This window comes from Vicugna pacos, chromosome 9 (assembly GCF_048564905.1).
Source record: "Vicugna pacos chromosome 9, VicPac4, whole genome shotgun sequence".
Classification (NCBI taxonomy): Eukaryota; Metazoa; Chordata; class Mammalia; order Artiodactyla; family Camelidae; genus Vicugna; species Vicugna pacos.
The window spans coordinates 50501019-50527071 of record NC_132995.1 but is presented as its reverse complement, the minus strand read 5'-3'; the positions used below and the strand labels follow the sequence as shown (position 1 = coordinate 50527071).

The 26053-nt window shown below is 46.8% G+C and overlaps 1 protein-coding gene across 1 annotated transcript in view; it reads left to right on the top strand.

The window, feature by feature from the left end:
* Positions 1–26053, top strand: part of CDYL2 (chromodomain Y like 2) — a 149707-nt gene that overhangs the window by 106767 nt on the left and 16887 nt on the right. The window contains exons 3-4 of the mRNA XM_072967787.1: positions 20471–20688; positions 25391–25563. Coding sequence (XP_072823888.1) covers positions 20471–20688; positions 25391–25563 — 391 coding nt within the window. The remainder of the gene's footprint in view (positions 1–20470; positions 20689–25390; positions 25564–26053) is intronic.

The window sequence follows — 26053 nt, the reverse complement described above, 5'->3', positions numbered from 1 at the left end:
AGCTCAGATATTGTTTTCCTCTCTCAACTGCCTCAAAAAAAAAAAAAAAGTCTTAGGAACTCTTTTCAAGTCCCATTCATCAGTGCTGGACCAAAGAGGGTGGGGAGTGGAAGTACCCCCTTCCCGGGTACAAGCTGTGAGAGATGCTTTGTCTGCAGAGGGTCTCAAAACAGCGGGAAAAATCAGTCTGCAGATGTTGGTGAGAAGCTACTCCTTTCCACTGGGGTGGACCCCCGGGCCCAGGGCTGCAGCTCCACCCCCAGTGTCCCTACGAAGAGCCTGTCTCCGTTAGTGGTTGTAATAATGTGGTGTTGGCTCCTTCTGTAGGTGAAGCCTCACTGTGTTTTATGACTGGATACCGTTTAATCCCCCCATTGGCTCTCTGATGTGGAATCTTAACATCGGTGCGACATGACAAGGTTAGCTATAATTAGCCTTGCTTATAGATAGGGAAACGGAGGCTTAGAGGAGTTTAGACACAGAGTGCCAAGGGGAAAAGCTGGGGCCAGGTCTGGTGATACTGAAGCTCTCAGAGTTCTGGACCTGTTTTATAAAAAGACACTTCAGGGATTTAGGTGCAAATAGCAAACCTGTCCCAGGGTCCTAGGGCAATGTTCTGGCCAGTGTCCTCGGGCCTTCCTATGAGACATCTTCAGTGGTTCCAAAGATGCTGACTTGGCATTCTAGGGAGATGGAATAGCCAGTCCTGAGGATTTTCCTCTGGGCCTTAGATTAAAAGACACACACACACACACACACACACAAATACAAAACTTAAAGGGAACTCCCTTAATTATCAAAGTTTATTTCAGTGCTAGAAAACAATGGCAAAAAAATAAAGTTAATAGCATCCATCAGCTGATGAAAGGGTAAACAAAATGTTATTCCATCATAAAAAAGAATGTTGTACTGACCCAGGCCACAATGTGGGTGACCCTTGGAAACATAATGCTGAGTGAAAGAAGCCAGTCAGAGAAGCCCCTTTACCGTATGACTGTTTATTTGAAAGGTCCAGAAGAGGAACATCTGCAGAGACAGAAAGTAGATTAGTGGTTGTCAGAGGCTGGGAGAATGAAAGGAATGCTAATGGGTACAGGACTTCTTTTTGGGGTGATGAAAATGTTCTGGAATTAGATTGTGGTGATGCTGGTACACAACTTTGCAAACACACTTACAGATCGTTGAATTGTCTGCTTTCAACAAGTGGGTTTTGTAGAATGTAAATTATGTCTCAATAAAGATGTTGAAAACCAAAAGGAAAAGAGACAAGAACATGACGAGTCGAATTCAAAAAAAAGCTAGTGCTTGCCACGTGCCAGGGAGCTTTCTGGGTGCTGTTGGCAGGGATGCTCCTCCGCTTTCTCACACCAGGAAACTGATGCTAAATCACACGTCCCAGGTTCATCCCAGTGTAGCAGGAGGTGGAGCTGGGAGGTGCCACCTTTTGACTCCTGAACTCCAGCTCCCACCTGCGAAGTCCAGATGCTTTGGGTGGACCAACAACTCATGGCTGCCATAACCGAGTGGCTTAAAACAACACATATTTATACTCTTATAGTTGGCAGGGCTGTGTTCCTTCTTGAGGCTCCAGGGGAGAGTTTGTTGTCTTGTCTCCTTCAGTTCCCAGATGTCGCCCGCATTCCTTGGCTCAGCGTCTCTCTGACGTCTTTGTCCATCATCATGTCTTCTCCTCTGATTCCATCCTTCTTGCCTCCCTCGTGTAAGGACCCTTGTGATGCTCTTGGGCCCACAAGATCCTTAATCGCATTTGCAAAGTCCCTTTTGCCACAAGGGGTCCCATATTCCTAGGTTCTGGGGATTAGGATGAGGACATCTTTGGGGTTGACTATTCAGCAGACCACCAGCATGTAGGAGAATTCGCAGGGAGGAAAGTTCAGGGATGTGGGTTTATGTTCTTGAATGAGAAGAAGCCAACTGGGAACAGGGAAACATGAACTTTGTCATCTGGGTTAGATAATACAGGTACATGGAACCATCTGCTCGGCGCGGACTGGTAAACGACTGGCGGGCACAGAAGTTGTCGCAAGTGTCCTTGCTGACTTTAGAGATGGGAGGCGAGCAGCAGCTCCCACAAGACAAGAAGCACTTTTCCAAATTCCACCATGCTCCCACGTGGCACGTCTCACATCAGTGTTTATTTTAGACAAGCTGACTCAAGCCCTCCGAATGCTTGAGCCTTAATAATGCCAATAACAGCACCGGCATCAATAACAGATACTTATTACGTCTTCGCTGTGGGTCATTTGCTGGACTGAGGATCATGCAATCCTGACAACTCCTTGAAGCAGGTCGTCTTTCTATCACTAGTGTGCAGGTGAGGAAACTGAGTCTTTAGGGAGTGAAGGGTAATGTGCTAGAGCCAAATTTCTGACCCAGCTTCTTCTTATTTTGAAATCCAGGACCTTTTCAAATCACCTTCTTATACTGCCTTCTTACATGATACCTGACTCTCTTACCAGACCTTCATCACACAGAGGGAAGAAGCCTGTTCTGCCTGTTTTGTGCATGTGCGTGTGCGTGTGCACGCAGGTGTGTCTCTGTGTTTGTGTCTGTAAAATGTTTTGTGTGACAACATTTGTGTTCTAATTTGTCCACTCAGTGTGGCATATGCCTGTTTCCATACTGGGCAGGTCTTGTTTATAATTTTAGTCATGCCATTATATTTTTTCAATAGAACATACACTGTTTTATTTAGCCTCTTGTCATTGGGTGTTTAGACTGGGTCTAACCTTCTTTGGTTTTGTCTTGTTTTATTAATGATTTATTTTCTTAGAATAAAATCTCAGAGGCAGGATTGTATTGGTAATTTTGCCATATCCCCCTCCTCCCAGCCAAAAAAGAAGATTGTGCAAATATTTAACAATAACCAACGAGGCATAACTTTCTAGTTTTGCCACTATCTTGCCAGCATCATTTGTGGGGAAAACAAAGAGGAACGTCAGTGTCTCTCACATTTGCATTTTTTGACTTAAATCACTGAGGCTGTCTTTTCTCCATGTGCTCGTTGACTCTTGGTGGCTTGTCTGCTCCTGTCTTTGAACTTGGAGAGAATTTAGACTCAAAGAGGAGGTGCTGCTAATTGTGACACAGGAGGATGGAGGTGAGTGTGAGGTGTGTCTGCAGGCTGGTGAGGTGGGCTTGGCACAGGGGTCGGTGTGTTTAGGGAGAGACTCAGGGGGAGACTTCTCGAAGGCTGGCAGGGCTGGGGCAGGAGATGCCTGATGCCTGAGGACCTGACCCTAATTGTACTTACAGGACCAGCTGCTCTGCAGGTCATCAACAGAAGGACTGATCTTGCTTTTTTCATTTAGGATTTCCTGATGATTTTCTGATCCTAAATTATTGATGAGCTGTCAGAAAAGACAGAAATAGCAAAATCTCATCCTGGCCTGTACGTCAGCCGTGAAGGTAGGGAAGGAAATTGTGGCTGCCCTGCACTGCTGTCACGTGTTCACTTCCAGCTGCCCAGCCTGGCACTGTTCGTGGTTCACTCAGCCCAGATCCTTGTCCCCACTTTGCCCCTGCAGTTCTGACTTAGTCCTGGGGCTCCCAGCCCCTGGAGTCCACAGCTGGGCAGGGCCATTGTCCATGGTCCTCGGATGCCTCGAAGTCCAAGCTGTCCAGGCTCTGGAGGAGCAGTTACTTCTCATCTCTTCCCCTCCTGGGCACTTGGCAGAACCTTCAGGTCAGTCACCTTGGCCCTGCCAGTTCCCATTCCCTGCTGATGGGGTGACATGAGTTTTCTACTGTTGTCCCTTCTTGTTCTTGTATTTATACCTTTTCAAAATATATTCACTCACTGCTGGTTCAGGGTGGTTTCGTGAGAGAGAAATGTGTTGGAATGGTGGCCTGTCTAACTCTACATCCTCAAAACGTCCCTTCTCTTTTCTCCGCCCGACTCCTCTCCTTTTTCCTTCTGTCTTTTAAAATTTTAAAAAATAACGTATTTCAGTTAAAAAACTCAAACAATGTGGGAAATGTAAGCTTTTTAAAAATTCAAGTTTTCCCTCTTTCTTCCCCCCACATTCTATTTAGAGGTGACTGATGTTAATATTTCCATATGGATCTTTCTGGACTATTCTCCAAGCTTATACAAATTGTATATATATTAATATTTGTCATGCATTATATATTATAAGTGTAAAACTGTTCTATTTGTTCAAATATCTGTTGAAGGGATGATGAACAAGAGTATTATCACCTCTCTGGGTGTGGCAGGTGTATGGAGACACACTCACACGTGTAAGAGGCCAAGGTCTCACTAGAAGGTGGCATCTGAGTGAAGACCAGAGGTTGTGAGAACATCTTGTTTTAAATGTAAAAATCCACCTGTGTCGGGCAGGTGGGTCTCCTTCCCCCTTTCTGGCTGCCCAGGATTTGACAGTGTGCAGGGACCTCACTGTCCTCTCTCTGATGGGTGCTGAGGCCGCCTCCAGAACCACATGGTCCTGCCAGCTCTGGCTGTTGCCAGTATTTGTCACGCTTTTCCAAGCCCTGTTGTGTTGATTTTAGTTTACAAATGAGGGTGAGCGTCTTCTTATGTTCCTGCTGCCTGTGTTTCTGTCCCTGGGAGCAGCACGAACACAGTCACGCCAAGTACAGCAGAGGGTGACACTCAGTGTGGTGAGTGGACAGGGACATTCGGCCACGTGGCTTTGGGCACATGGCTTAGCCTCTCTGGGCTGTGCTCTTCATTCATAAAGTACAGATGGAGAGATAACCATACCTCCTGGGGTTAGGGTAAAGGATAAGTGAATTCATTTGTACACATTTGTCCTTAGACTATTACCTGGCACATGGTAGACATTTGATAAATATTAGCTAATGTTATTTCAGTCCTTTGCCAGTTTTTCTAATTGGATCTTTGTATTTTCATGTTTGCTTTTTGGAGCACTTTACATATTTTACTTATCAATCCCTGAACCAATAGACTCCTCGAGTGACCGCTGGACATGAGGAGCTGCTGAGACAAACAGCTGCGGTACCATATAGGGTGATGGGGAGACACAGAAGATTACTGAGGAGGCGCTAAGCAGAGGTGCCTAAGCCAGCTTGGGAAGGGAGTTAGGAGAGGGCTTCTTGGAGGAGGTGATGCACAAGCTGAGGCTGGTAGAATGAGTGAGAAAAAAGGCAGGGATGGTGGGAGATGATGACAGCAGAAGCAGAGAACTGAGGACTAGCATGTGAGTACCTGATTCTGCATCACAAAGAACACGGCAGCCCAGCCATCCCAGACCACCCTGCTGGGGAGGCTGGAGCTCCAGGGCATTCCCTGTGTGGCAGGGTTGGCTTAAGAACCAGATAGATGGAGCCTGCAATAGGAGGGCATGTGGACTCTTTCTGGAAGAACCAGAGGAAGTCCTTTATGCAGCCCACACTCTCCAGGCCAGTGAAGCCTCCCCGTCATGGCCTGCCTTGCGTCATTCCCCATGCATATGTGTTCCCCTCCCTGCCAGCCCTCAGGTAGGCAGGTCACCCCTGCTCATCCTTCATGACTCACTCTGCAGCAGTTCCCCCATGGCAACATCCCTGACTCCCAGGGTAGGTCAGCTTCCCGTTTGTTTGCACATCTAGAACCGTGTTTCCTCATGGAGCATGTGCCTGGGTTTGTAATGGTCACAACCTGGTTACTTTAATCTCTGCCTCCCTCGCTGGGGTGTCAGCTCTGCGAGGGCAGGGATGGTTTCTAGTTTTGCTCCCAGCTGGATCTCCAACACCCAACACTGCTGGGCACATGGGAGGTGCTTAAGAATACCTGCCCAGTGAGGGGGTGAATGAATGAATGAATGGGCGAGTCGGGGGAAGCAGAAAGGAAGTTTGGGTCCTGAGCCCCGTGAGCCCCCCGCCGCCCATCCCCGCAGCACCGCGCACCCCGGCTGCCTCGCGCTCTCACGTCACGCTCCTGCTCCCAGGAAGCGTCACGGAGAGCTGATGTTTTGTCAGGGCTTTAACAGCAGCTGAAGGATTCCCTTTCCCGTGTCTTGTCTGACAGTTGTTTTCACCATCTGACAGCCTTGCTTGCTGCGCGCTTTTCTCCTCCCTTAATATTCACGCAGTCTCTCCGGCTCTTAATGAAGCACCTGGGCTCAGACCCCGCCCTGCCCTCCGTCAAGGGCGCTGCATGTCCCTTCCAGCAGAGCGCATTTGATTTGGGTCACATTTTCTGTATGTTGTGTTGTCCTTCCCCGTGGAAGAGAAAACGCAGTGGACTTCTTAATAGAGGTCCCAGGTACAGAAAGGACTTTAATATTTCTCCTTTAAACTCGCTGTGAATTTTGGAGGCAGCGTGGGGAGGAAGAAATGGAATGGGTGAGCATGGGGCTTTGGAGACAGAGGGTCTGTGAGTTCAAGTACAGACTGCCTCTTGCTGAGTCAGTGACTCTGGGCAAGTCTTCCCAGCTTCGGAGCCTCGGTTTGCACCTCGGTGCCATGGGAGTGAATATGACAGCGAAGGCTAAAGTGGTGAGTCATGGTCAGTGCCAGGGGACGTGCACTTCTCTTCCTCCAACAGAGCCTCTCCCTCTACTCAAAGGCATGCTTTCCTGCCTCCTGCCGTGTGCCTTGTTGCTTTCTCATTGACACTAAGGTGTTAATTTTCATTCCCTTTATGTAAACCAGCAAGATGAGTTCCAGAGGCCCCACTTCTGGGTAGTGGGATGACTGACCCTGTCCCTTGTGTCCTCATGGAAGTCAGAGTCCAGTGTTCCACCACCATCTTGGCAGCAGTGATACTGGGTGGGAGGTTCCTGTCTCCAAGTGTGTTCTTTCCTTCTTCTGTACTGTAGTGCCAAGGTTTTCCCACCATCAGCCTCTTTCTCCAGTCCTCTCCCGCTTCTCCACACTGGAGGGAAATGGATCTCTTCTGAGTTCCCAGAGTTTAAATAAGATGTCGCACTGCTGACCTGGCTTCCTACCAGCAACTCCTAGCATGACTTGGTGGTGAGAGAAACACCTGGCCCCTGTGTGTGCCAGGCACGGGGTCGGGCACTGAGGCGACAACTGTGAGGAGAGATGGTTGCTGTCCTCACCCAGCTCACACTCTTGTGGGAAAACCCAAGGAGGTAGCTCAGCATTGCAGCACACCATGGTGTGGGGCACTTGGTGTGGGTGAGGAACCCACTGGAATTAGGAGGTTAGAGACAGGACTTCCAGGCAGGAGGGCGTCAAATCTGAGACCTGAAGGCTGCGTAGAGTTTAGTCAAGCGGAAGGGAGGAGGAGGAACGTTCTGGACAGTAGGAACTGCATTTTGTGAAGAATATTTGTAGGAAACGTGTACCATTTAACTCAGACGCCATCAGTAGACTGTATTTGTGCTTTCTTCATTAAGCATCTCGTGACTGCTAAGAGCCAGCCCTACGTACTAGAAGGGGGTCACTGTGTGCCTTGTTCTGGGTGTATATTGATGAATAAGACAAGTGCTCACAGTTTAGGGAAGAAACGAATCAATAGGGAAAAGACAAATAAGCTGGCGATTTCTGTACCAGAATAGCCAGCGTTTGTCTGCTGAGCCTGTGCTATAAGCCACGCCCCATTCTAAGCAGCATGTACGTAGTAACTAATTTAATGCAGGAGGTGGGGTGTGTTTCTCTCCTTGTTTTACAGATGAGGGAGCTGAGGTATATGGAGGTGAAGTAACTTGCCTGTGATCCTTCCCGCGGGTAGGTGGCAGCTCCAGGGTTCAGATCTACTGGGTCTGCTCCAGACCTGTGTTCTAAACTGCTGTCCTTCGGCTTCTTGAGGGGTGGGGTCGTCTGTAAGCACAGAAGAGAGCTACCTCAAAGTTCAAAACCCACTTTCCCCCTTAGCTTTCTGAGATCATTATTTTTTTTTTCTACCATGCAGTTAAAGAGGCGTTCACTTTGCACCCACTGCGTGCTGGGAACTGGGGATTAGAGATGACAAGCCTCATCTTCCATGGAACTCATTAAACTGATTAAGGGATCAAATGCTCCCACGTGGCCAGCTGCAAAGCTGAGTGCGCAGGACTCAGGAAGGGCCGGGCCGGGCCACCACGGGGTCTCCAGGGGGCGGCTACCCCAGGCACCTGGGAAGGAAGAGCTGGCTGCCTGGAAGACAAGCATTTCAGGTGGCCCCAAGGATTCGCAGCATGAAGGGGGACAGGTGTGCTGTTCGGGGCCAAGGGGACAGCTGATGATAGCCCGGAAGCAGGAAGGCACAAAGAGTTTCAGAGAACTTCACCTTGTCCTAGAAATGAGGATGTTTATGGGACAGGAGTGGGAGTTGAGGGTGGAAAATAGGTGAGACCAGAAGGTAGAGTTTGTGGACAGAGCCATGACAAGAACAGGTGAGAACCGACTCTGCAGTGGAGTCACGCTGGAGACCCTGGGGAATCTCTTGCAAGATTCCAGGATTCTGGTCTAACAGTGCTTTGAGGATCAGTGTGGCCTTGGGGCTTTTTAAACACAGGAGACATGATTTGACCTGTTGAAAAAGTTCTTTTTGATCATCTTATTTGGCATTTTGAATTCATGCTCTACTGTTTAAAACATCTGGATGACTGACAGTCGACATCGTGAGAGGTATGACATCACTCTCAGCAGTTCTAAGTGATCTGGGAGCCTAAGCTTTCTTGAAGTTCCTGGTGTATGGATTTTATCGGGTCTGATTATAACATGCCAGATGGTGGCTAACCTAGCTAAGGGAGGTTTTTTTGTTTTGTTTTGTTTTTTTAATGTACTTTTAAATTTGAACTTTGCTGTTGAATTCAGCCTTGAGATCAGGATTCTGTACATGGTGACAGTTAGGGGCTGGGACATGGACCAGCCAAGACATAATGGTACAAGTGCTGAGTCTAGGTGCACGGTGGACCCTGTGAACTCTCATGACATGAGTGGGTGGAGTGATAGGAGGGTCAGCCCCCTCTCCCCACCTCTGAAGAACCTGACCCCCAGCCCCGCATCTGTGGAAAGTAGCTGCGGTCCCCACCTGCTGAGTCTGCTGGGAGCACCTTGTTGCTTCGGATGCACTCAGACAGAAAGGGGTTGGCACGTGAACTTTGGCCCCTCTTACTTGGGCCCCTCTCAGTGCCCCATCTGAATGGTCCACAACGCTTTAGGGATCTTTGGTGAGTCAACCACAGACCAGGAAATGGTTCTCTTGCACAAGAACTATCACTTTCTTTTCTCAGAACTGCAGCTGGAAAACCCTTACCCTGCAGTCAACCAAGGGATGGTTTCCCTCAACTACAGAACTGATTCGTCTTCTCCTCTGTTTATTTTAAGCCTTCTGTCTGCCCAACCCTCTCCACAATCTGCATCCGAAGGTGCACCGGTGTGAATTGCCCTCCAGGTGCTCCCAGCCCTCTCTTCTCTCTGGGAATCATGTCTGCTTCCCAAGATGGTAGTTGTGACTGGGATGCTGGGAGAAAGGACCCGAACGGAAATGCCTGACCGACGGGAAAATGTGGGCACCATTTCACGGGGCCAGCAGCAGACCTGTCGCAGGCTCCTTGCCCTGCTTTCCAGCCTCTCGCTCGCGCTCTCCTGTTTTCAGTCAGGAGATAGAAAGTTCTGTAGGTCCTCTGCCGTGTGTCTAGCACGGACTCATTTATCTACCCCTTCATTTAGTCAGCAGGGACGGGGCCCTTCTGTGTGCGGGGCTACACTGGTTCTGAAAATGCAGGAATGGCTAACACAGCCCTCGCCTTTACAGAATCTGTGTGCTGGTGAGGAGGGAGCCAGACATTCCAGAGGCTATGGCAGAATTTGCACAGTACACAACAGAATTATCCTGCAGTATGATTACCTTCTCTGTCCAGTATGGCAGCTACAGCCACACGTGGTGAAAGTCAGATTTCAGTTCATTAACATTAGACAGAATTGTTAAATTTCAATAGCCATATGTGGCTGTTGGCTGCTCTGTTGGGCAGTGCAGATACCAAACATTTCCGTCGTTGCAGGGGGATTCTCTTGGGTGGCGTTGAACCAGACTGTAAGCTTTTAAGCACAGGGTCCATCTCTGTTTCCACCCATCAGTGTATCCCAGGAGCCAGGTCTGTCGTAGGTAACTCGTTAGTTGCGTGCTGAATGGATGGAGGGAGGTGTGGTGAAGGCTGTAAAAAAAAAAACGAAGAATGTACCAACAGCCACAAGAAGAGGGATGAGCTGCTCTGGAAGACCTCCTAAGCAGGTAACAGTAGAGCTGCTTTGAGTAGGATGAGGAGAGCTTTATCAGGTGGGCAAGGAAGGGAGGGCATTCTCTCCTTCAGGAGCGAGAAAGACTCTGGTCTTGAGACGTCTTCTTCCGGTGTCCTGATGGCTCACACACCAAAAAGGTGTTACTATTTTCTTTGCAAGGGAAGGAAACTTCATAGCGCTCACACCGTGTTCTCTCCCTGGGCCTCTTGGAGAGGTGAGATCTCACTCAGCTGTTGTGAAGCAGAAGGGCCAGGTGTGATGCAAGTACGAGTTAGTCACCTAGGTGTGAGAGCAACCTGATTTCAGAAAACAAATGTATCCGTGTACGCGACTGATACCAAGGTTTGAAAGTGTGACCGACAAGCAGAGAGATGAATAGGGAGCATGTCCCACTATCGGGAGCATGAGATATGAGGTTGGTGTGTGGTGTGACGAGGCTGCTCTGATGTTTCCTCCATTTGTTTCTCGCTCATACATTCACTTGATGAACATTCTGTTCAGCAGGGCTGTCTTCTAGGCACTGTGATCAGCCCTACTGATACGAAGGTGAGTGACTCTCAAGCTTGTCCCCAACGAGCCTGCAGTTAGGTAGAGGCATCAGGCAGGTGCATAGATGATGGTAAAGGAGTGAAATGAGTTCGTCTTGGAAACAGCTCCACGTGACACTGGAACCACGTGTAGCACCCAGATTTTCTTTCCTGCTTTTGTTCATCAATCACTGGGCTCTCAGGAAGAAAAGCAGAACATCCTTCAGAGCTAGCACCAGCAAGCGGACCCGAGACCAGTGTTTGGTTTCAGAGTCTTGTTGCTGAGTCAAGCTTCAAGTTTGAAGTCAAGATACGTGGAGTTTGAACTCTATTCTGGCACTTCCTAGTGGCATGACCTTGGGTTTTGCTTTTTCTCACCTGTAAAATGGGGACTAAACAATGTCTTACCAAGTTCTTCTTAGGATTGGATGAGGTAGGCCATGAATCACATAATAAGCACTCACCAAAATTGCAGTCAGTGAGCAATCAAGAGAAAAGACTTTGAGGATGCTGCTGCACTGATCCTGGAAGTTTCCATCTCAGATTGTTCCGGACAGGTGTAGATCACTGCTGGCCCAGCCGCCCGTGGTAATCAAAGAGCTGCCCTGGATCCCAAGGAGGACTAAGCATGAAACAGCACAGAGAGCACCCCCTCATCTGGCAGTAGCATCCTTTGGTGATCCGTCTAAACTCCTTCCTCCTTGTCTGGAGCAAGCTTGGTACTCTTCAGTGCTGGGGCTAGATGTGTTCCTGGTGGAGATCGGGGGCATGGACCCTGAGCCCTGCCTGGAGTGGCTGATGCTGCGTGTAGCCGTGTCCTGCGGTCTGTCCAGTTCTCTGTGGCCTCCCCCAGACCTGTACCCTCTACCCTCCCAGAAAGCTCACCCCTCGTCCTGGGGCAGCTTCTCCCTTATCTGTCAGATAGCAGGTTACTCTTTTTCTTTGTGGATCTTACAAACTGCAGTGCACTTCCTGACGCACCTCTTCATGCTGCCTGGTGACAACCGTGCACCATTTATTGACACTCTTGGAGTCATCCCGCCATTTCTCAGGTGATTGGGCAGGTTTCCTTCCCCCTTTAGCTGAGTTGAGATGCCTTTTTCAGTCTTTAAGAGTCTCTCCTTAGGGAATTTTCCACACACCTGGGTTCTTTATTCTTTTCTCTAATCTACTCATCTCTATCTTTTAATATATGAATCTAACCTGCTCACAAATTAATGTGATTATTAATATATTTGGATTTTTCTCTTATTTTATTTCGCATTTTCATTTCATCGTTTTGTTTCTCTGCTCCTGCTCCCATTCCCATCCCCTGCCCTTTTCATACTTTTTAATTGAGTTGATACATTTTGTGTATTCCCTTTCTCTGGGCTGACTTGGAAGCTAGCCACAGATTGTATTTGTATTCTTAAATTTTAGCATAGGTACTTAACTATAAATTTTTTCTAGCAGATAATGATGTCCTCCTATTGATATAGCAAGGAGGACCCCTCTTGATTTTAACTTCTCAATGAGCATCTTGTTTTTGTTTTGTCCACCCAATGCTATTAAACACCAAAAACTATTTTCATTATTCTTGTAGCCCATAAGTACATTTACTAAATTTATAAAAATCAGCTGTGTTTCTTTTATGTCTTGTCCTCCTATGAGTTAACTTCTTGATTAGCTGAAGTTTCTCTTTATACTTCTTTTAGAGTTGGTGGTCGATAAACTCTCTTACTTTGGGGTATCTGAAAATGCTCATTTAGTTGGTCCTTTAAATACGGTTTTAGCTGGGTATGAAATTCTTGGTTGATAATTATTTTCTCCCAGCATTTTGATGATGCTTCATGTTTTTCAGGCCTCTGTTACTGCTTTTGCTATCAGCCTGTTAGTCCTTTTTTGAGAATGTGGTTTTTCTTTCCGTGATGTACTTTAAGATCTTTTCTTTGCCTAGGACATTCTGAAGTTTCGTTGTTATTTGTCTGTTTATTCTGCTTCATACAGAAAGTGCTCTTTGAGTCTAAGAACTTTTTTTTTTGTTTTATATTTGAAAATATTTAGCTGTTATCTCTTCAAGTATTCCTTTCCTAGAGGTATTCCTTGTATGGAATTTTAATTTGATTCTTATTTGCAGAATATGTATATTTTAAATGTATTTAACTTTTACTTTTGAAATAATTTCAAACTTACAGCAAACATTGTAAATAATCCCTTTTGCGATTTACCGGTTTTTAACATTTTACCATGTTTGCTCTCTCTTTCTCTGTATGTGTAGTGTGTGTATACATATGTTTATGTAAATACATACATATGTAAATACATATGTATACACATATGTATACACTTAGAACATGTATACAAATGATTGTAGAGATTATGTACAAATTATTATTCTTTTCCTAAACCATTTGAGTGTAGACTGCAAACATCATGCCTCTTTGCCCAGTAATATTTAGTATTGGTATTTTCTCAGAAAAAGGATTTCCTCTTAAGTCAACATAGTGCAGTTATGAAATTCAAGAGATTTAGCATTGATACAGTACTTTTATCTAATCTTTGGTTCATATTCCATTTTTTCCTATTATCCCAATAATGTTCTTTAGATTATTTTTTTTCCTCCTGTATAGAAACCAGTCCAGAATCCATGCTGACTTTAATTGTCATGTTCTGTTTATTCAGGAGCAGTTCCTTGGTCTTCCATTGTCTTCACTCACACTGGCATTTTTTAAGACTAAAGTCCAGTTATTTTACAGAGTGTTCCTCACTTTGAGTTTGCCGTATGTTTCCTCAAGATTAGATTCAAGTTATTCATCTCCACTGAATACTTGATATGATGTTATTTCTTCTGTCTTACCCACCCATACCCTCTTTTCCTCTCTCCCTCCTTCTCTCCCTCTCTTATCTATCTATCTATCTGTCTATCTCCCTACCTACCTACCTACATATCATCAATACAGACTTGAAGATTATTTTATGCAATGGTTTATAATCCAGTACTGCCCCTTATTTATTTTTATGTTCCAATTGTCCTAAATTTGGCCAGAGGGAGCCCTTGACACTGCCTCATATGTCCTTTTGACATGACTGGTTATACTTTTGATCACTTCCTTACTTCCAGGTACAATAAGATTTTCTAGCCCAATTTGTGTCTTGCCTGTCCCAGCCCTGGAAGGAGCCAATTCTCTGGGAAGCCCTGGCTCATTTTAGTGGGGATTGGAATTTAGGAGCTAATATCTGGGATCTAAGTGTGCTCATTGCTATTAGAGCTTTATTTCTTCCAAGCCCTTTCAGCTAACAGAGCTAGGAAATATAATTTTAAAAATCATCAGTTCATACTGATACCTCCAGTTTCATTCTAATCCCACTGAATTCTTCCTTGCCTTCCCATATTTCATATTTGTATGTCCCTTTTTCCATAGGAAGAGCCCTGTCTCTTCATAACATGGCACACTCATTTGCTCACTGTATACTGCTCATGAAATAATTTTAGAATTGCTCCACCCTTACCATTATGAAAAGCAAACCCACTGAGAAGAATTCAAGTTTGAGGTTATATTATTCATTACACTGAGTTCAAAAGTGATTTGTATTCATTATCTCCACCTTCAGTAAATCTGTACATGATCCATGGTTGGTTGAATCTGTGGATACGAAGGACTAACTGTAAAGTTCCATGCAGATTTTTGACTGCATGGGGTTGGCATCCCTAACGCCTGCGTTGTTCAAGGGTCAGCTGTACTCAGAGAAGTATCACTCCTTCCGCATTTCTTCTGCTCTATTCTCCCTGCCAACCGCTGTAGGTAACCAGTCTTATTGTCTTCTGATTTATTTTTCCTCTTTTTTTTTTTTTGCAAAAATAAGCATATTTATCTATCCCCTTCTTTCTTACACTAAAGGTAAAATACTTCTGCACCTTGCCTCTCTTCACTTGGTATGTTTTGGAAATCACTCATTTGTTCATTGAAATAGTTCTCATTCTTTTTATGGCTGCACAGTATTCCATTGTGTGGATGCACCATAGTTTATTTCTTCAATCTAAGCTTGCATATTTAGGTAGTTACAATATTTTGAATTGTGAATAATGTTGTAAGGAATAATCTTACGTGTGTATATAAATTTGTGTGTGTGTGTGTGTGTGTGTGTGTGTGTGTGTATAAATATATGTGTGCGTATTTTTTTGGTATATTTTCATGTTCCTTTTCCAGAAGTGAGATTGCTGAGCTGAGAGTAAGCACATGAACAGTTTTGTACACATATTGCCAAATTCCCTTCCATGGAAGTTGTACCATTTTGCATTCCACCCACAGTTAAGAGAATGCCCAGCTCCCCACATCCTCTTTAGAAGGGTATCTTGTCAAGATTCTGAACTTTTGCCAAGTGAATGGATAAGAAATGGTATCTCAGTGTAGTTATAATTTTTATTTCTTTGCTATGAGTTTTAGTTTGCATTATTCTTTTGAGTGAAGTTGAAATATTTTCTTATACTTAAGGGCTATTTTTATATAATACTTGCACATTATATGTCCATATCTTCTGTCCATGTTTTTCCTGGAGGAATTTTGGTCTTTTTGTCCTCGCTCTTTAGAATTTCATTACAATTTGGGGATCTTTTGTCTGTGGTATGCAAATTTTTTTCCTATTTGTCACTTGCTTTTTAATTCATTCTTTACCTGACCCCTGTGCTCTTCTCCTTTCTGCCTGCTTTTGTCTGAGAATTTGTTTATTTTAAGTGACTGTTTTTCTTACATCTATCACTTTGAACATTCTAAACATTCTTACTTTAAAGTTCTTGCAGATTGTCTCATGATATTCATTTTGTTTTATTTGGACTAATTTATGTCACCAGCGGTGATTTTCTTGGCTTAATTTCCAAGCAGAAGATGTCTTCCTGTTTTGGAGTTTTGATATGCAGACTCGTTTCAAGAGGGACGCTTGTTTTGCTTTGCTTTCTCTTTCTCCCTCTCTAACAGTGGCGTTTGCCTCCACCTGGCCCAGAGCTCCCAATAAAGCCTTGGCCACAGGCAGCATGTGGTGTTGTCACTGTTGTTCTGCCTTGGCGTCCAGCCCTGGGCCCAGATCCCTTCTCCCGTCTCGCATGGGAGACGTCCTTTCTACTGTCCTCGTGTCCACTTCCTGAGCACCCCTCCCAGCTTCCACCCCCTGCTGTGCTTCGTGTAGACGTTGCACCTCTCGCACGCAGAGATGATGGTGTTATTTGCAAGCCCCGTGTTTTATCTGTCCCTTCTGCATGTCTGGAACAGAGGTGCCTTCCTCAGGGGAAACAGCCCTTTTGTACTCCGAAGGAAGGAATGTGAGAAGGCTAAAGGGAATGGAAGGAAGGAAACCAGCTTGATGGGGGAGTCTCCTTTGTCCCAGAAATGCAGCACATGTCTCCTCCTTCACTTCTTGACTGTCCTGAGAGGCAGGGGTGGTGTCTCCTATTCCCCACATGGGAAGCTGGGGCACAGAGTGGCTAGTGGGACCCCCAGCTTGCAGCCCTGGGAGGAAAGGGTGTGGGAGTTTGGACGTGAGTCCACCATCAGGTTTCACTCTGGCTTTCGGGCTCACCAGGGTGGTCGATCCCTCTTCTGCTTGCAATGCCCCGTCTCTCACCTGGGTCTGCACCCAAGCCGTGGCCCTTGGAGGGGCAGGGCTACAAGGACTCCCCAGCTAATTCTTCTTTTCTGGAATGATTTGTCTTCTTTCAGCTGACATTTCTGAAATGCCTAGAATGAGCCTGACCCTTGCTAATCTTGTATCGGTTCTTTAATTAAATTAGCTCAGAACAGCCCTGAAAAGTAGGTACAATTAACCCCATCTTACAGGGTACTACACTCAAGAGCCCACGTGGCTTCCTCGCCTCTCCCAGTCAGCAAGCACGGGGCTGGGGTTCTAAAATTTCCGTTTGTCCAGCATGTTCTGTTTCCCGTGGCGCCTTCCTGGGTGTCTCTGGAGGCGCGGTGCCCCAGAAGGGGCGGGGCCTTGAGAGCAGCTGGGTGCGAGGGCAGAGTTAGGACCAGAGAGGGCACCTAACGCAGCCTCATGGGAGGCAGATCCAGGCCCTCACAGACGCTTCCTCCCTCCCAAGTCACCAGTGGAGATGGGAGCCCATGTTCTGATACGGGAGAAACAGGTCTGTGCTGCTCAGATAGTTTTATGGTTTGTTCAATCAGGGGGGGGTCCCTCGGGGGCTGCTTCACCTTGTGCAGATGGGCTTCTTCACAGACATGCCCCCTCCCCAATATTCTTTATTGCATCACCCTATCTTTTCCAGTCTGTAATTATTTTAACTATTGGTTTACTTCCGTCTCCCACACCTGCAGGAAGCTCTGGGAACGCACGAACCTTCCTTCTCTGATTTTTAGTGGCTGTCACCGTCTGGTATGCTAGCCGGCACACAGGATGTGATAAATAAGGAGATTTTGAGTGAATGAATGAATGAAATGAGAAGTAGCTGGCTCTAATCTGGGCTCTGCGATTCAAAAGCTTTGTGGCTTCCAGCCGGTTTTTCTCTTTCCTGTATGGACTCAGAATGGACTCAGAACGGCTGTTTTGTAGGGCTGTTGAGAAGTTTAGAGGCCATGTCCAGTGCTGCTCGCAAAAGGTAACCCTCAGGTCCTCCTTCTTAATGTATGTAATTGTCAACCAGCACCTCGACTTGCTTGGGGGAGCAGCAGGAGGTTAGCCAGACCTTTCCCCGCCCCGGAAAGAAGCACTGATGTTCTCAAGTCCTGGGCTTCTCGTTTCACCCGGGAAAGAGCTGGTACCCACTGAGAGCAGCTCCTGTAACCCGCTGTCCTCAGCTGGCAGGTCCACGGCCCGGCTCTGCCTGGGCTGCCGTGGAACCCGCGGCCAGCTCCAGGTGGGGAGCCATCTGAGGAGCTGAGAATTTTGAGGTTGACCCTGAAGAAACAGCTCCCTTTACACAAGCCTTTTAATTAAGTGCTTGCGTTTACTTTCCAGAGTTGGTTGAATCATACACCCGCATCGTGGTGTCTGACAAAGCCCAGTTGCTTTGGGTGACAGAGAAGTACACAAGGCGGAGGCTTCTCGGAGTCTGTTGGATGACACGGGCACTGCTGCTTTTGTGCCTTTTAGGGCTGGGCGCCCTTCTGGTTGGGGTCAGGGCATGCAGGGAGGGGTCCAGGAAAGCCTTACCTAGTCTCCGCCTTTGGCTTTGTTCTTGAGATTCCAAGACCCACCAGTGCTAATTAAGAATCTGAGTCCACCTGGAGGTTGTCCAGACCCTGGTTCTCAAAGCCTGGTCACTGGAGCAGGGGCAGCAACGTGAGGTGGACACAGCTGGCTGGGTTGTACCAGTTCTCCAGGTGATCTGGAAATGCTGCAGATGATGCTCAGGTGTAAGAACCACTGGTCCAGGTTCTCAAACCTGCTGGCATGTCAGATGGCCTCAGAAGTGTTATTTTTTTAAGTTAACTTAATTGTAAAATGTATTCTTTAAAATAAACTTGACTTTCTAAACAGTGTTAGATTTCCAGGAAAGATAATATAGAGAGTGACTGTATGCTCCGTACTCAGCTTCTCCTATTGTTGCTAATATTTCACCGAGTATAGCACATTTGTTAGTTAGTTCCACTTAACTGAAGTCCGTTCTTTATTCAGGTTTCCTAATTTCTGCCTCATGTCTGTCCCAGAGTCTGGTCCAGGATCCCAGGTCAGATTTGGCTTCCTGTTTTCTCAGGCTCCTCGGGGCTGTGACAGTTTCTCAGACGTTTCAGGGTTTTGATGACCTTCACAGTTTGAAGGGCACTGATGAAGTATTTTGTAGAATGCCCTTCAATCTGGATTTGCCTGGTGTTTTTCTCATGATTAGACGGAGGTTGTGGGGTTTTGAGAGGGAAACTCCGGAGGTCCAGTGGTCGCCTCCTGACATCGTGTCAGGGTGCACACCCTCACCGCGACTTGTCCCTGTCGGTGCTGGGCTTCCTCACCTGGCTGAGAGGGCTTTGACTTCTTCATCTGCTCCAGTCAGGTTTCTCCACCGCCAGGTACCCTGCCCCCTCGCCCCCAACTTCCCACGCTGCTTGGAAGGAAGTCACCACGTGCAGCCCACACATAAAGCTGTCAGGTTCTACACCTTGAGGGCAGAGCATCTATGTAAACTATTTGGAATTCTCCATGGGAGATCTGTCTCTTATCTCCCACTCATTCATTTATCCAGTCATTTAATTATCTCATTGTGGACTCTTGGATATTCATTTTACGCTTTCAGTTATAATGTAACACTTACTTCTTTATTCTGTTGTTCCAGTTGTTTCATCTTTGGCCATCAGGAGCTCTTCTAGCTGGCTCTTGTGTCCTTTTGACACGCCCCCATCACGTTGGAGGTTATTTTTTATTATCTTTTTTTTTTTTTAGTACTTCCTTCCTTTCAACCTCTACAAGCCTACCTTGCACGTTTCCTGCCCCAGTCCTGGGATCAGCCGTCTCTCTAGAGAGCCCTAGTTCCCTTAATGGAGAATGGTATCCAAAACCAAGATCTGGGCTCCATGTGTGCTCACTGCCATTGGCGTGTCAGATTCTGGGCCTTCTGGGCTGGCAGAGCATGGACATTGGTGTGTATATACTAACCTGTGCATACACGCTGGCCTGTGAGTGTTCCTGTGTGTGACCATCTGTATCTCTGTTAAGCTCATCCATGACTATGTGGGTCATTCTAGCCTCCTCCCCTTGCTAATCTGCAAACTCCGCTCCAAAAGTGAGAAACCTTCCTCCTCCCGTGTGCTGTCCATTTCTGTAATTGCTCAACTCCTGCATACATGTACAATGTCAGAATTGTTAACACACCTCCGTGGGAATCGACTTTATCAACCGGAGTCCACTGCTTCTGTGCAGGTTATTTTGCCTTTAGTTTTACAGCCCCACTCTTCCCTAAAGTTACTCGGATCAGCACCTTTTCTGCTGACCCCTTCAGGGAGCTGGTTTCATACACCTGTCATACAGTTAGATTCTTTTATCACATTCTGCATTTCCTCCTTGGATTCCTCCAAATGTCATAAATTTTTTTAAATTTGCATACTTTAAGGTTCACTATCTGTGCTGTAAAGTTCTTCAGATTTCGACAGAAGCTTAATGTCTCATGCAGAGCAGTTTCACTTCCCTAAAAAAAAAAATCCCCTCTGCTTCACCAATTCCACCCTCCTCTCACTCCACCTGAACCCCTGGCAGCCACTTGTCTTTTTACTGTTTCTCTACTCTTGTCTTTTCTAGAATGTCATATAATTGGAGCTGTGTAATGTGTAGCCTTTGCAGACTGGCTTCTTTCACTAAGTAGTATGCATTTAATGTTTGTTCATGTATTTTCATAGCTTGATAATGAATTTCTTTTTATTGCCAAACAATACTCCATTGTATGAATGAACCCAGAGTTTATCCATTCACCTATTAAAGGGCATATCGGTTGCTTCTGGTTTTTGGTGATTGTGAATAAAGCTGCAGTTATTTGGGTTTTGTTCATTTTGTGGCCGTAAGTGGGTTCCCCATTGCTGAAGGCATTTGAGCAGAAGCTGGGTGCTCCCAGGTGAATGGGTAGGAAAGGGAATCAGGATTGCACAGGGGGTCCTTCACAGGGAGCCCTCTTGTCCTTTGCCAGATTTAGAGATGTGCCAGTTAAGCCCCAGGCCCTTCACCACCCGGAACCGGGTGCCTGGGGGTCCTGGCCACGTCCAACCTTTTCCGTGAAAATCTGAGCACCCCTCAGATCCCTCACTTGCCTGCCTGTCCCCGGTCCATTCCTCACTTTGTTTATCTGATTTTGGAAGGCTCTGCTCTGACCAACGGGGGCTTAAACCTGCCCAGCCCAGTGAAGAGAAAGCTGGAAGCGGAGAAGGACTACGTGTTCGACAAGCGGCTCAGGTACAGCGTCCGCCAGAATGAAAGCAACTGCCGCTTCCGGGACATCGTGGTGCGGAAGGAGGAGGGCTTCACGCACATCCTGTTGTCCAGCCAGACCTCGGACAACAACGCGCTGACCCCCGAGGTGAGGGGGCTGGGGCGGGGCGGGGCGCCTCTCCTGCAGTCACAGTGGGGCACTGGCTTTCCATGGGTTATCTTTTTACTTTCTAGGTAGCATTCTTTTATACACAGTTTAAACATTTTTGATAAAGTCCAGTTTATCTTTTTTTCTATATTACTTTTAAAAACGCTAATCTTACTTAGGTCTTAGGTGAATAGAACAGGGAAACTGAACATTTAATGCAGTTAAGTATAGCACCATTCAGAGGATGGGGTACTTAGCGGAGAGCAAGGAAGAAACTGTTAATGGTGCGAATGTGGGAAGACAGTCCCCCACGCAATCCCTCCACCTGGACGCACCTGGCAGGGCGCCGAGTGGTCAGTGCCAAAAACGACCACAGTGCGGCTGGCAGTGGCTCTTCACTGTCTGCAGTTGTTGTTTAGCCCATTTCATCCCCCAGTACCCTTCTGATGTAGGTTATTACATCCTCATCTTATAGATGAGAAGACGTAGGCCCCGAGAACTGAACAGGCTAAGGTCACGCGGCTTCAGGAGGACAGGGCCCTCCGCCTGTGGCCCCCCTTGCTTTCTCTCGGGCACTCAGCGCAGTGCCTGGCCCTCTGAGGACAGCTCACTGCACTGCTGTCCCCGCGACATCCTGCACTCCCGTTTCCACGGTGGCAGTGCCGACCTGGAGGGCAGAACACAGGGCTGTTTTTTGGCGGGGACACGGTCAAGGAGCGGCCGTCCACCCAGGTTGGGATTGGGAGATGACTTGGCTCTCAGGGAGGCCCAGGAAGTGGGGTGGAGTGGGAGGCACTGTGTCCTTGCGCTTGCAGTCACGTGTCTTGTCATCGTGGTTTACACAGAGTATGGCTCTTTTCAGGGGTTGTGGGGGGACGGTTGAGAATGGTTGTTAACCCTTGAGGGAAGAGAGTGGCCAAAGCCTGTGGAGTTTGTGGGGCTGGTGGTGGCTTGCTGCCCCTCTTCTAAGTTTTGGGGCCTCTCCCCACTCTGCCTTCAGAACCATCCTGAGAGTCTCTGCTGTGTAGACCTCTGCGTAGGGTTCAGAGAAGTCCAGGGCCCGTGGTTCACCCGAAAGGCCCTTCCCACGTTTCTACACCTGGAAACGTTGTTGTTTTAAGCTCATCATGGAACATTCACCCGAGACCAGTTCTTCTGAGATTTTTTTTCTACTTCACTACTTTTAAAAAGGCACAATATTTTCCTTTGAGAAACCGAATAAATGTGAAGTCTCCCGGTTGATTCTGTCTCTTTGGAGCAGCTTTGGCTGTTAACTATTGTCTCCTCCTGATAGAAGCGTGTGGCATCTGACTGCTAAGGGGCCCAGGTTCTCACCTTCTGAGATGTGGGCTTGGTTAGTTAGGGGTTTTATACCTAATTGGTGTCTGTCTGTCACAAAACAGGAGGAAAATAGAGAAACGGTTATTGGCGTGGTGTTTTCAGCTCTCTCAGCAAACAAAGTGGATTGAGTCTGTGGATAATCTGGCTAACTGGGTGAAGCAGCCCTGAAGGAAAGATCCTACTGAAATGAAGAGATGGTGTTAGGGAAGGAATACAGAGTTTGGAGCCTAGCAGACCTGGGTTCGAATCCTGCCTCTTCCAGTCTACCTCTTCTGTTACCTTGGGATTACTCTGCCTCTCTGAGCTTTCTCATTTGTAGGAATTCTACAGCACCTTCCCTGTGGGATTAGAGATAATGTCTGCAAAGAGGCTCTCAGAGTCCCTGGCACATAAAGGATCCTGTCCTTGTTAAGATGAAACAGAGATAACGGCCACCAGCAGACCCAGCCTTGCTTGTTCATAGGGGGACTGGAATGAGGCCGCCTTCACGGTGGTAATTGCATTTCTTTTTCTAGTTGTGTATATGGCGTTGGCTGGATTGGCCTCCTGGGCACAGATTCATACATTACTGCGTGTATTAACTAGATTCTGAGGCTAGCAGGTGTGTTGTGATATTTCTCCCATCTGGAATATAGGAAAGAACCAGGAAAATAATGAAAATACCCCTTAAGGGCAGAGCCAGCATAACAGATTGTCCCGAGTCTTGGTGGCTGAAAGCACATCCACTTTTCCGTTAGGAGAGGCCCTCAGGCCCTCACTCAGTTCCTGGTTTCCTTTGTTGCTCTCAGCCTCAGCAAACAGTACCACCACCAGCACCCACGGGGGCCCCCCAGACGCGCAGGAGTCACAGCTCACACCCTCTTGGTCACACCTGCCATATCCACACTGTCCTCAAGCCAGTTAATTCTTAAATAGCTCTCTCATGTGTTTCTTTCTGTTTCCATCACAACCATGAGAGTCCACACTCCTAGGCTATTCTGTTGGACAATCACAATAACCTACTAACAAGTCTGCACACTTTCAGGAAAAGTTGAAGGAGAGGAAGGGACCCTGGTCTGCTCCATTTTTAGACCCATGATTAATGGATGTGGTTGTTTGGTTCCATCCCATGGCAGAACAGAAGGTAGAAGTGGCCGGGGGAGAGTGTGCTTTCTCCAACAGATACTGACACAGGAGCAAGTGGAGGCTGGCAGGTGCATGACAAGGGCAGTGAATCTCAAGAACAGATTCAGCACTCTAAGATGCACAGTGGTCTCGCTCCGTTTGTTACAGAGGCACGCCCTGTACTGGGGGGACTGCTCTGTTGCAGGCTAGCAAGTGACATGGAGAGGTAGCTACCTGTGTGAAGTGAGTTCTGTCTAAGAAGGCAAAGGCATGGGTTTAGAGCCTTTTCCTTTAAACAAACCAGTTACATTAGAAAATTGGGGGGAGGGGGTGACCTTCAAGAAGGTAGAACCTCAGCCATCAGTCCAAATTAGATTATCAAGACGAGAAAGGCAAAGGAAAGGTATACTAACTGTTTTTTTAAATTTTAAGTGTAATTTGCAGTTTTGTTGCATGAATAAAACACAAATTTACTTTCCGTTTAACTCATAAAAAAACGACGGTTGGTTTGACGTTGTCTTTGCTAATTGACAAGTGTGCGTGCCCTCAGACGGGGAGGCTACTCTCTGAGCCTCGTGCAAAACTGCAGCTCACGTCTTTATAGCAGGGCTTTCTTTTATTTGCCTCTCGGAGAAATAGAGTTCATACGTAGGTGAGAGTGTGTCTATTTCTGGAGGCAGATGGATTAAAGGACCCACATGATAGTGGCCTGTTAGCTTTTCTGATGTTCAAAATGAATGTCTGCGGCTTATCCCCTGTTAGGGTGGGAAGTGCTTTTCCCATCCTTGCAGAGCTCAGGCTCGGAGATTCGTGATGCAGTTTGACCTCTAGTCCTATTTTTTTCCGCGAAAATTCACCCATTTATTTGAGGCACCCTACAGGATGCAGTAGTGGAAAGAGAAGGTATGTCAGGATGAGGTTTGCATCGTGGTTCTACCTCTTCCTGGTGACCTTGAACATCTTACTTTGTTTCTCTGAGTCCCTTGCTTCGTCTGCAGGATTGGTTACCATTCCTTACTTTGCAGGAGTTTTGCTTGGAATAAAATACTGTGTATAAATGAGCGGATTCAATCCCTGGCACTTCCACTTGCTTAACAAAAGGGGGAGGGTCTTTTAAAGGATCATTTGAAAAACACTACTCTCAGAAAATTTCTCCACTGTACCCTGTGATTCTGCCTGTTGAATAATTAATAATGATCCTTTAAAAGCCTATTCACTTACTGTCTCCCCCACTGGACTGTCAGCTCCACTCAGGCAAGCACATGCCTACATGCCTTTGTCTTATTTTCCTTCTTGGATTGAGTGATTGAACTTCCTTTATTTTATGCCCATCCATTCATTGTCATTCATGTAACTTTTAAGAAGTTTTCCTTAAGTTACTTACACATAGGGAAGCCTGCATGTGATCAGGACCTCTGTGCCACCACTCCCAGACACATAACCTTGGCGCGTCCTAACTCAAATCATCCCAGATGTTATCGCTTAAGGCTGTAGTCTCTGCCTTGAGACTCTGGTTCAGCCCCCACCCTCAGTTAGCCACTATCAGTATGATGATTTTTATAGTTAATTCTTATATTGATTTATTAACACATTCACCCGTTTCTTTGCTGGGTGCTGTTCTTTACATGTCAGTTTTTCTTTCTGAATGTAGTTTTCTTCTTCTTGAAGTGCATCCTCTTTTAGTTCTTTCAGTGAGGGTCTGAGGGTGGTAAAAACATTCTTCTACAGAAAGTGCCTAATCTTTACCACTGCCTTTGAATGACGGTTTAGCTGGATACAGAATTTGTGCTTAATGTTCTTTTCCTCGACACTTTGACAATTTTGTGGGTCTAATGCCAAAACCCACTTCCCATGTGCCTTCTCCAAGCCGTGTGAGCATCTTAGTCAAATTAAGGATAAGCAAGAGTATAATTAAACCAGGCCTCCCCTGGGCTGTGTGCGGGAATATTTTCCCACACCTCGAAATGGGCTAAACAAACACTGGAAGAAGATTTACAGAGATTGACCAGGGATTAGATGGCTCCAAGCCACGCTTCCGAGTCTGCAGCCAGCGGCCCCGCTGGCACCTCCTTAGTGTTCTGTGCTGATATGGGGATGGTGCGCTAAGTCTGGCTTGGTGTTTCTTTGCTTGGTCTGGATGTGACTTATGTTCAGAGCAGATTTCCTCATCACCACACCCAGGGGTGGGCGTAGGTCTGAAGGCCCCCGGTTTACAGATGAACACTCACCATCCCCCCAAATCCATCTCTACCTGCAGATCATGAAGGAGGTCCGGCGTGCACTCTGCAACGCAGCCGCGGATGACAGCAAGCTGCTGCTTCTCAGCGCCGTGGGCAGTGTGTTCTGCAGCGGCCTGGACTACTCCTACCTGATCGGCCGGTTGTCCAGTGACCGGAGAAAGGAGAGCACCCGGATTGCAGAAGCCATCAGGTGAGCTCTGCTCGTGTTCGGACACACGGGGACCGGCCTGGCGCTGCCAGATTTAGCACATAGAAATACAGGCTGCTCAGTTAAAGATGAATTTTGGACAACGAAGAACTTTTTAATCATAAGTATATCCCATCCCATGTACTATTTGGGATATACTTACACTAAAAATATTGTTTTTTGTTTATCTGAAATTCTGATTTTAATTGGGCGTCCAGTATCTTCCTGCCAAAATGAGGGATGCCTTTGCTCTCTCAGTTACATCCCATTTTATTCTTTTGGTCAAAAAGAGATTTTATTTCCTTACATTAAGCCCGGGATCTGGTAACATCCAACTGTTATACACACTACTCCCGCCCTCTGCCTCATGGTGGAATCTTTGCTTTTCTGGGTGTCCCTGCCTCCTGGAGCTGACATGGCTCAGCCCTGGGGAGGAGGAGGGACCTAGGCAGCTGTGTATCTGTAGACCCATTGGGCTGGGGAGCATTTCCCC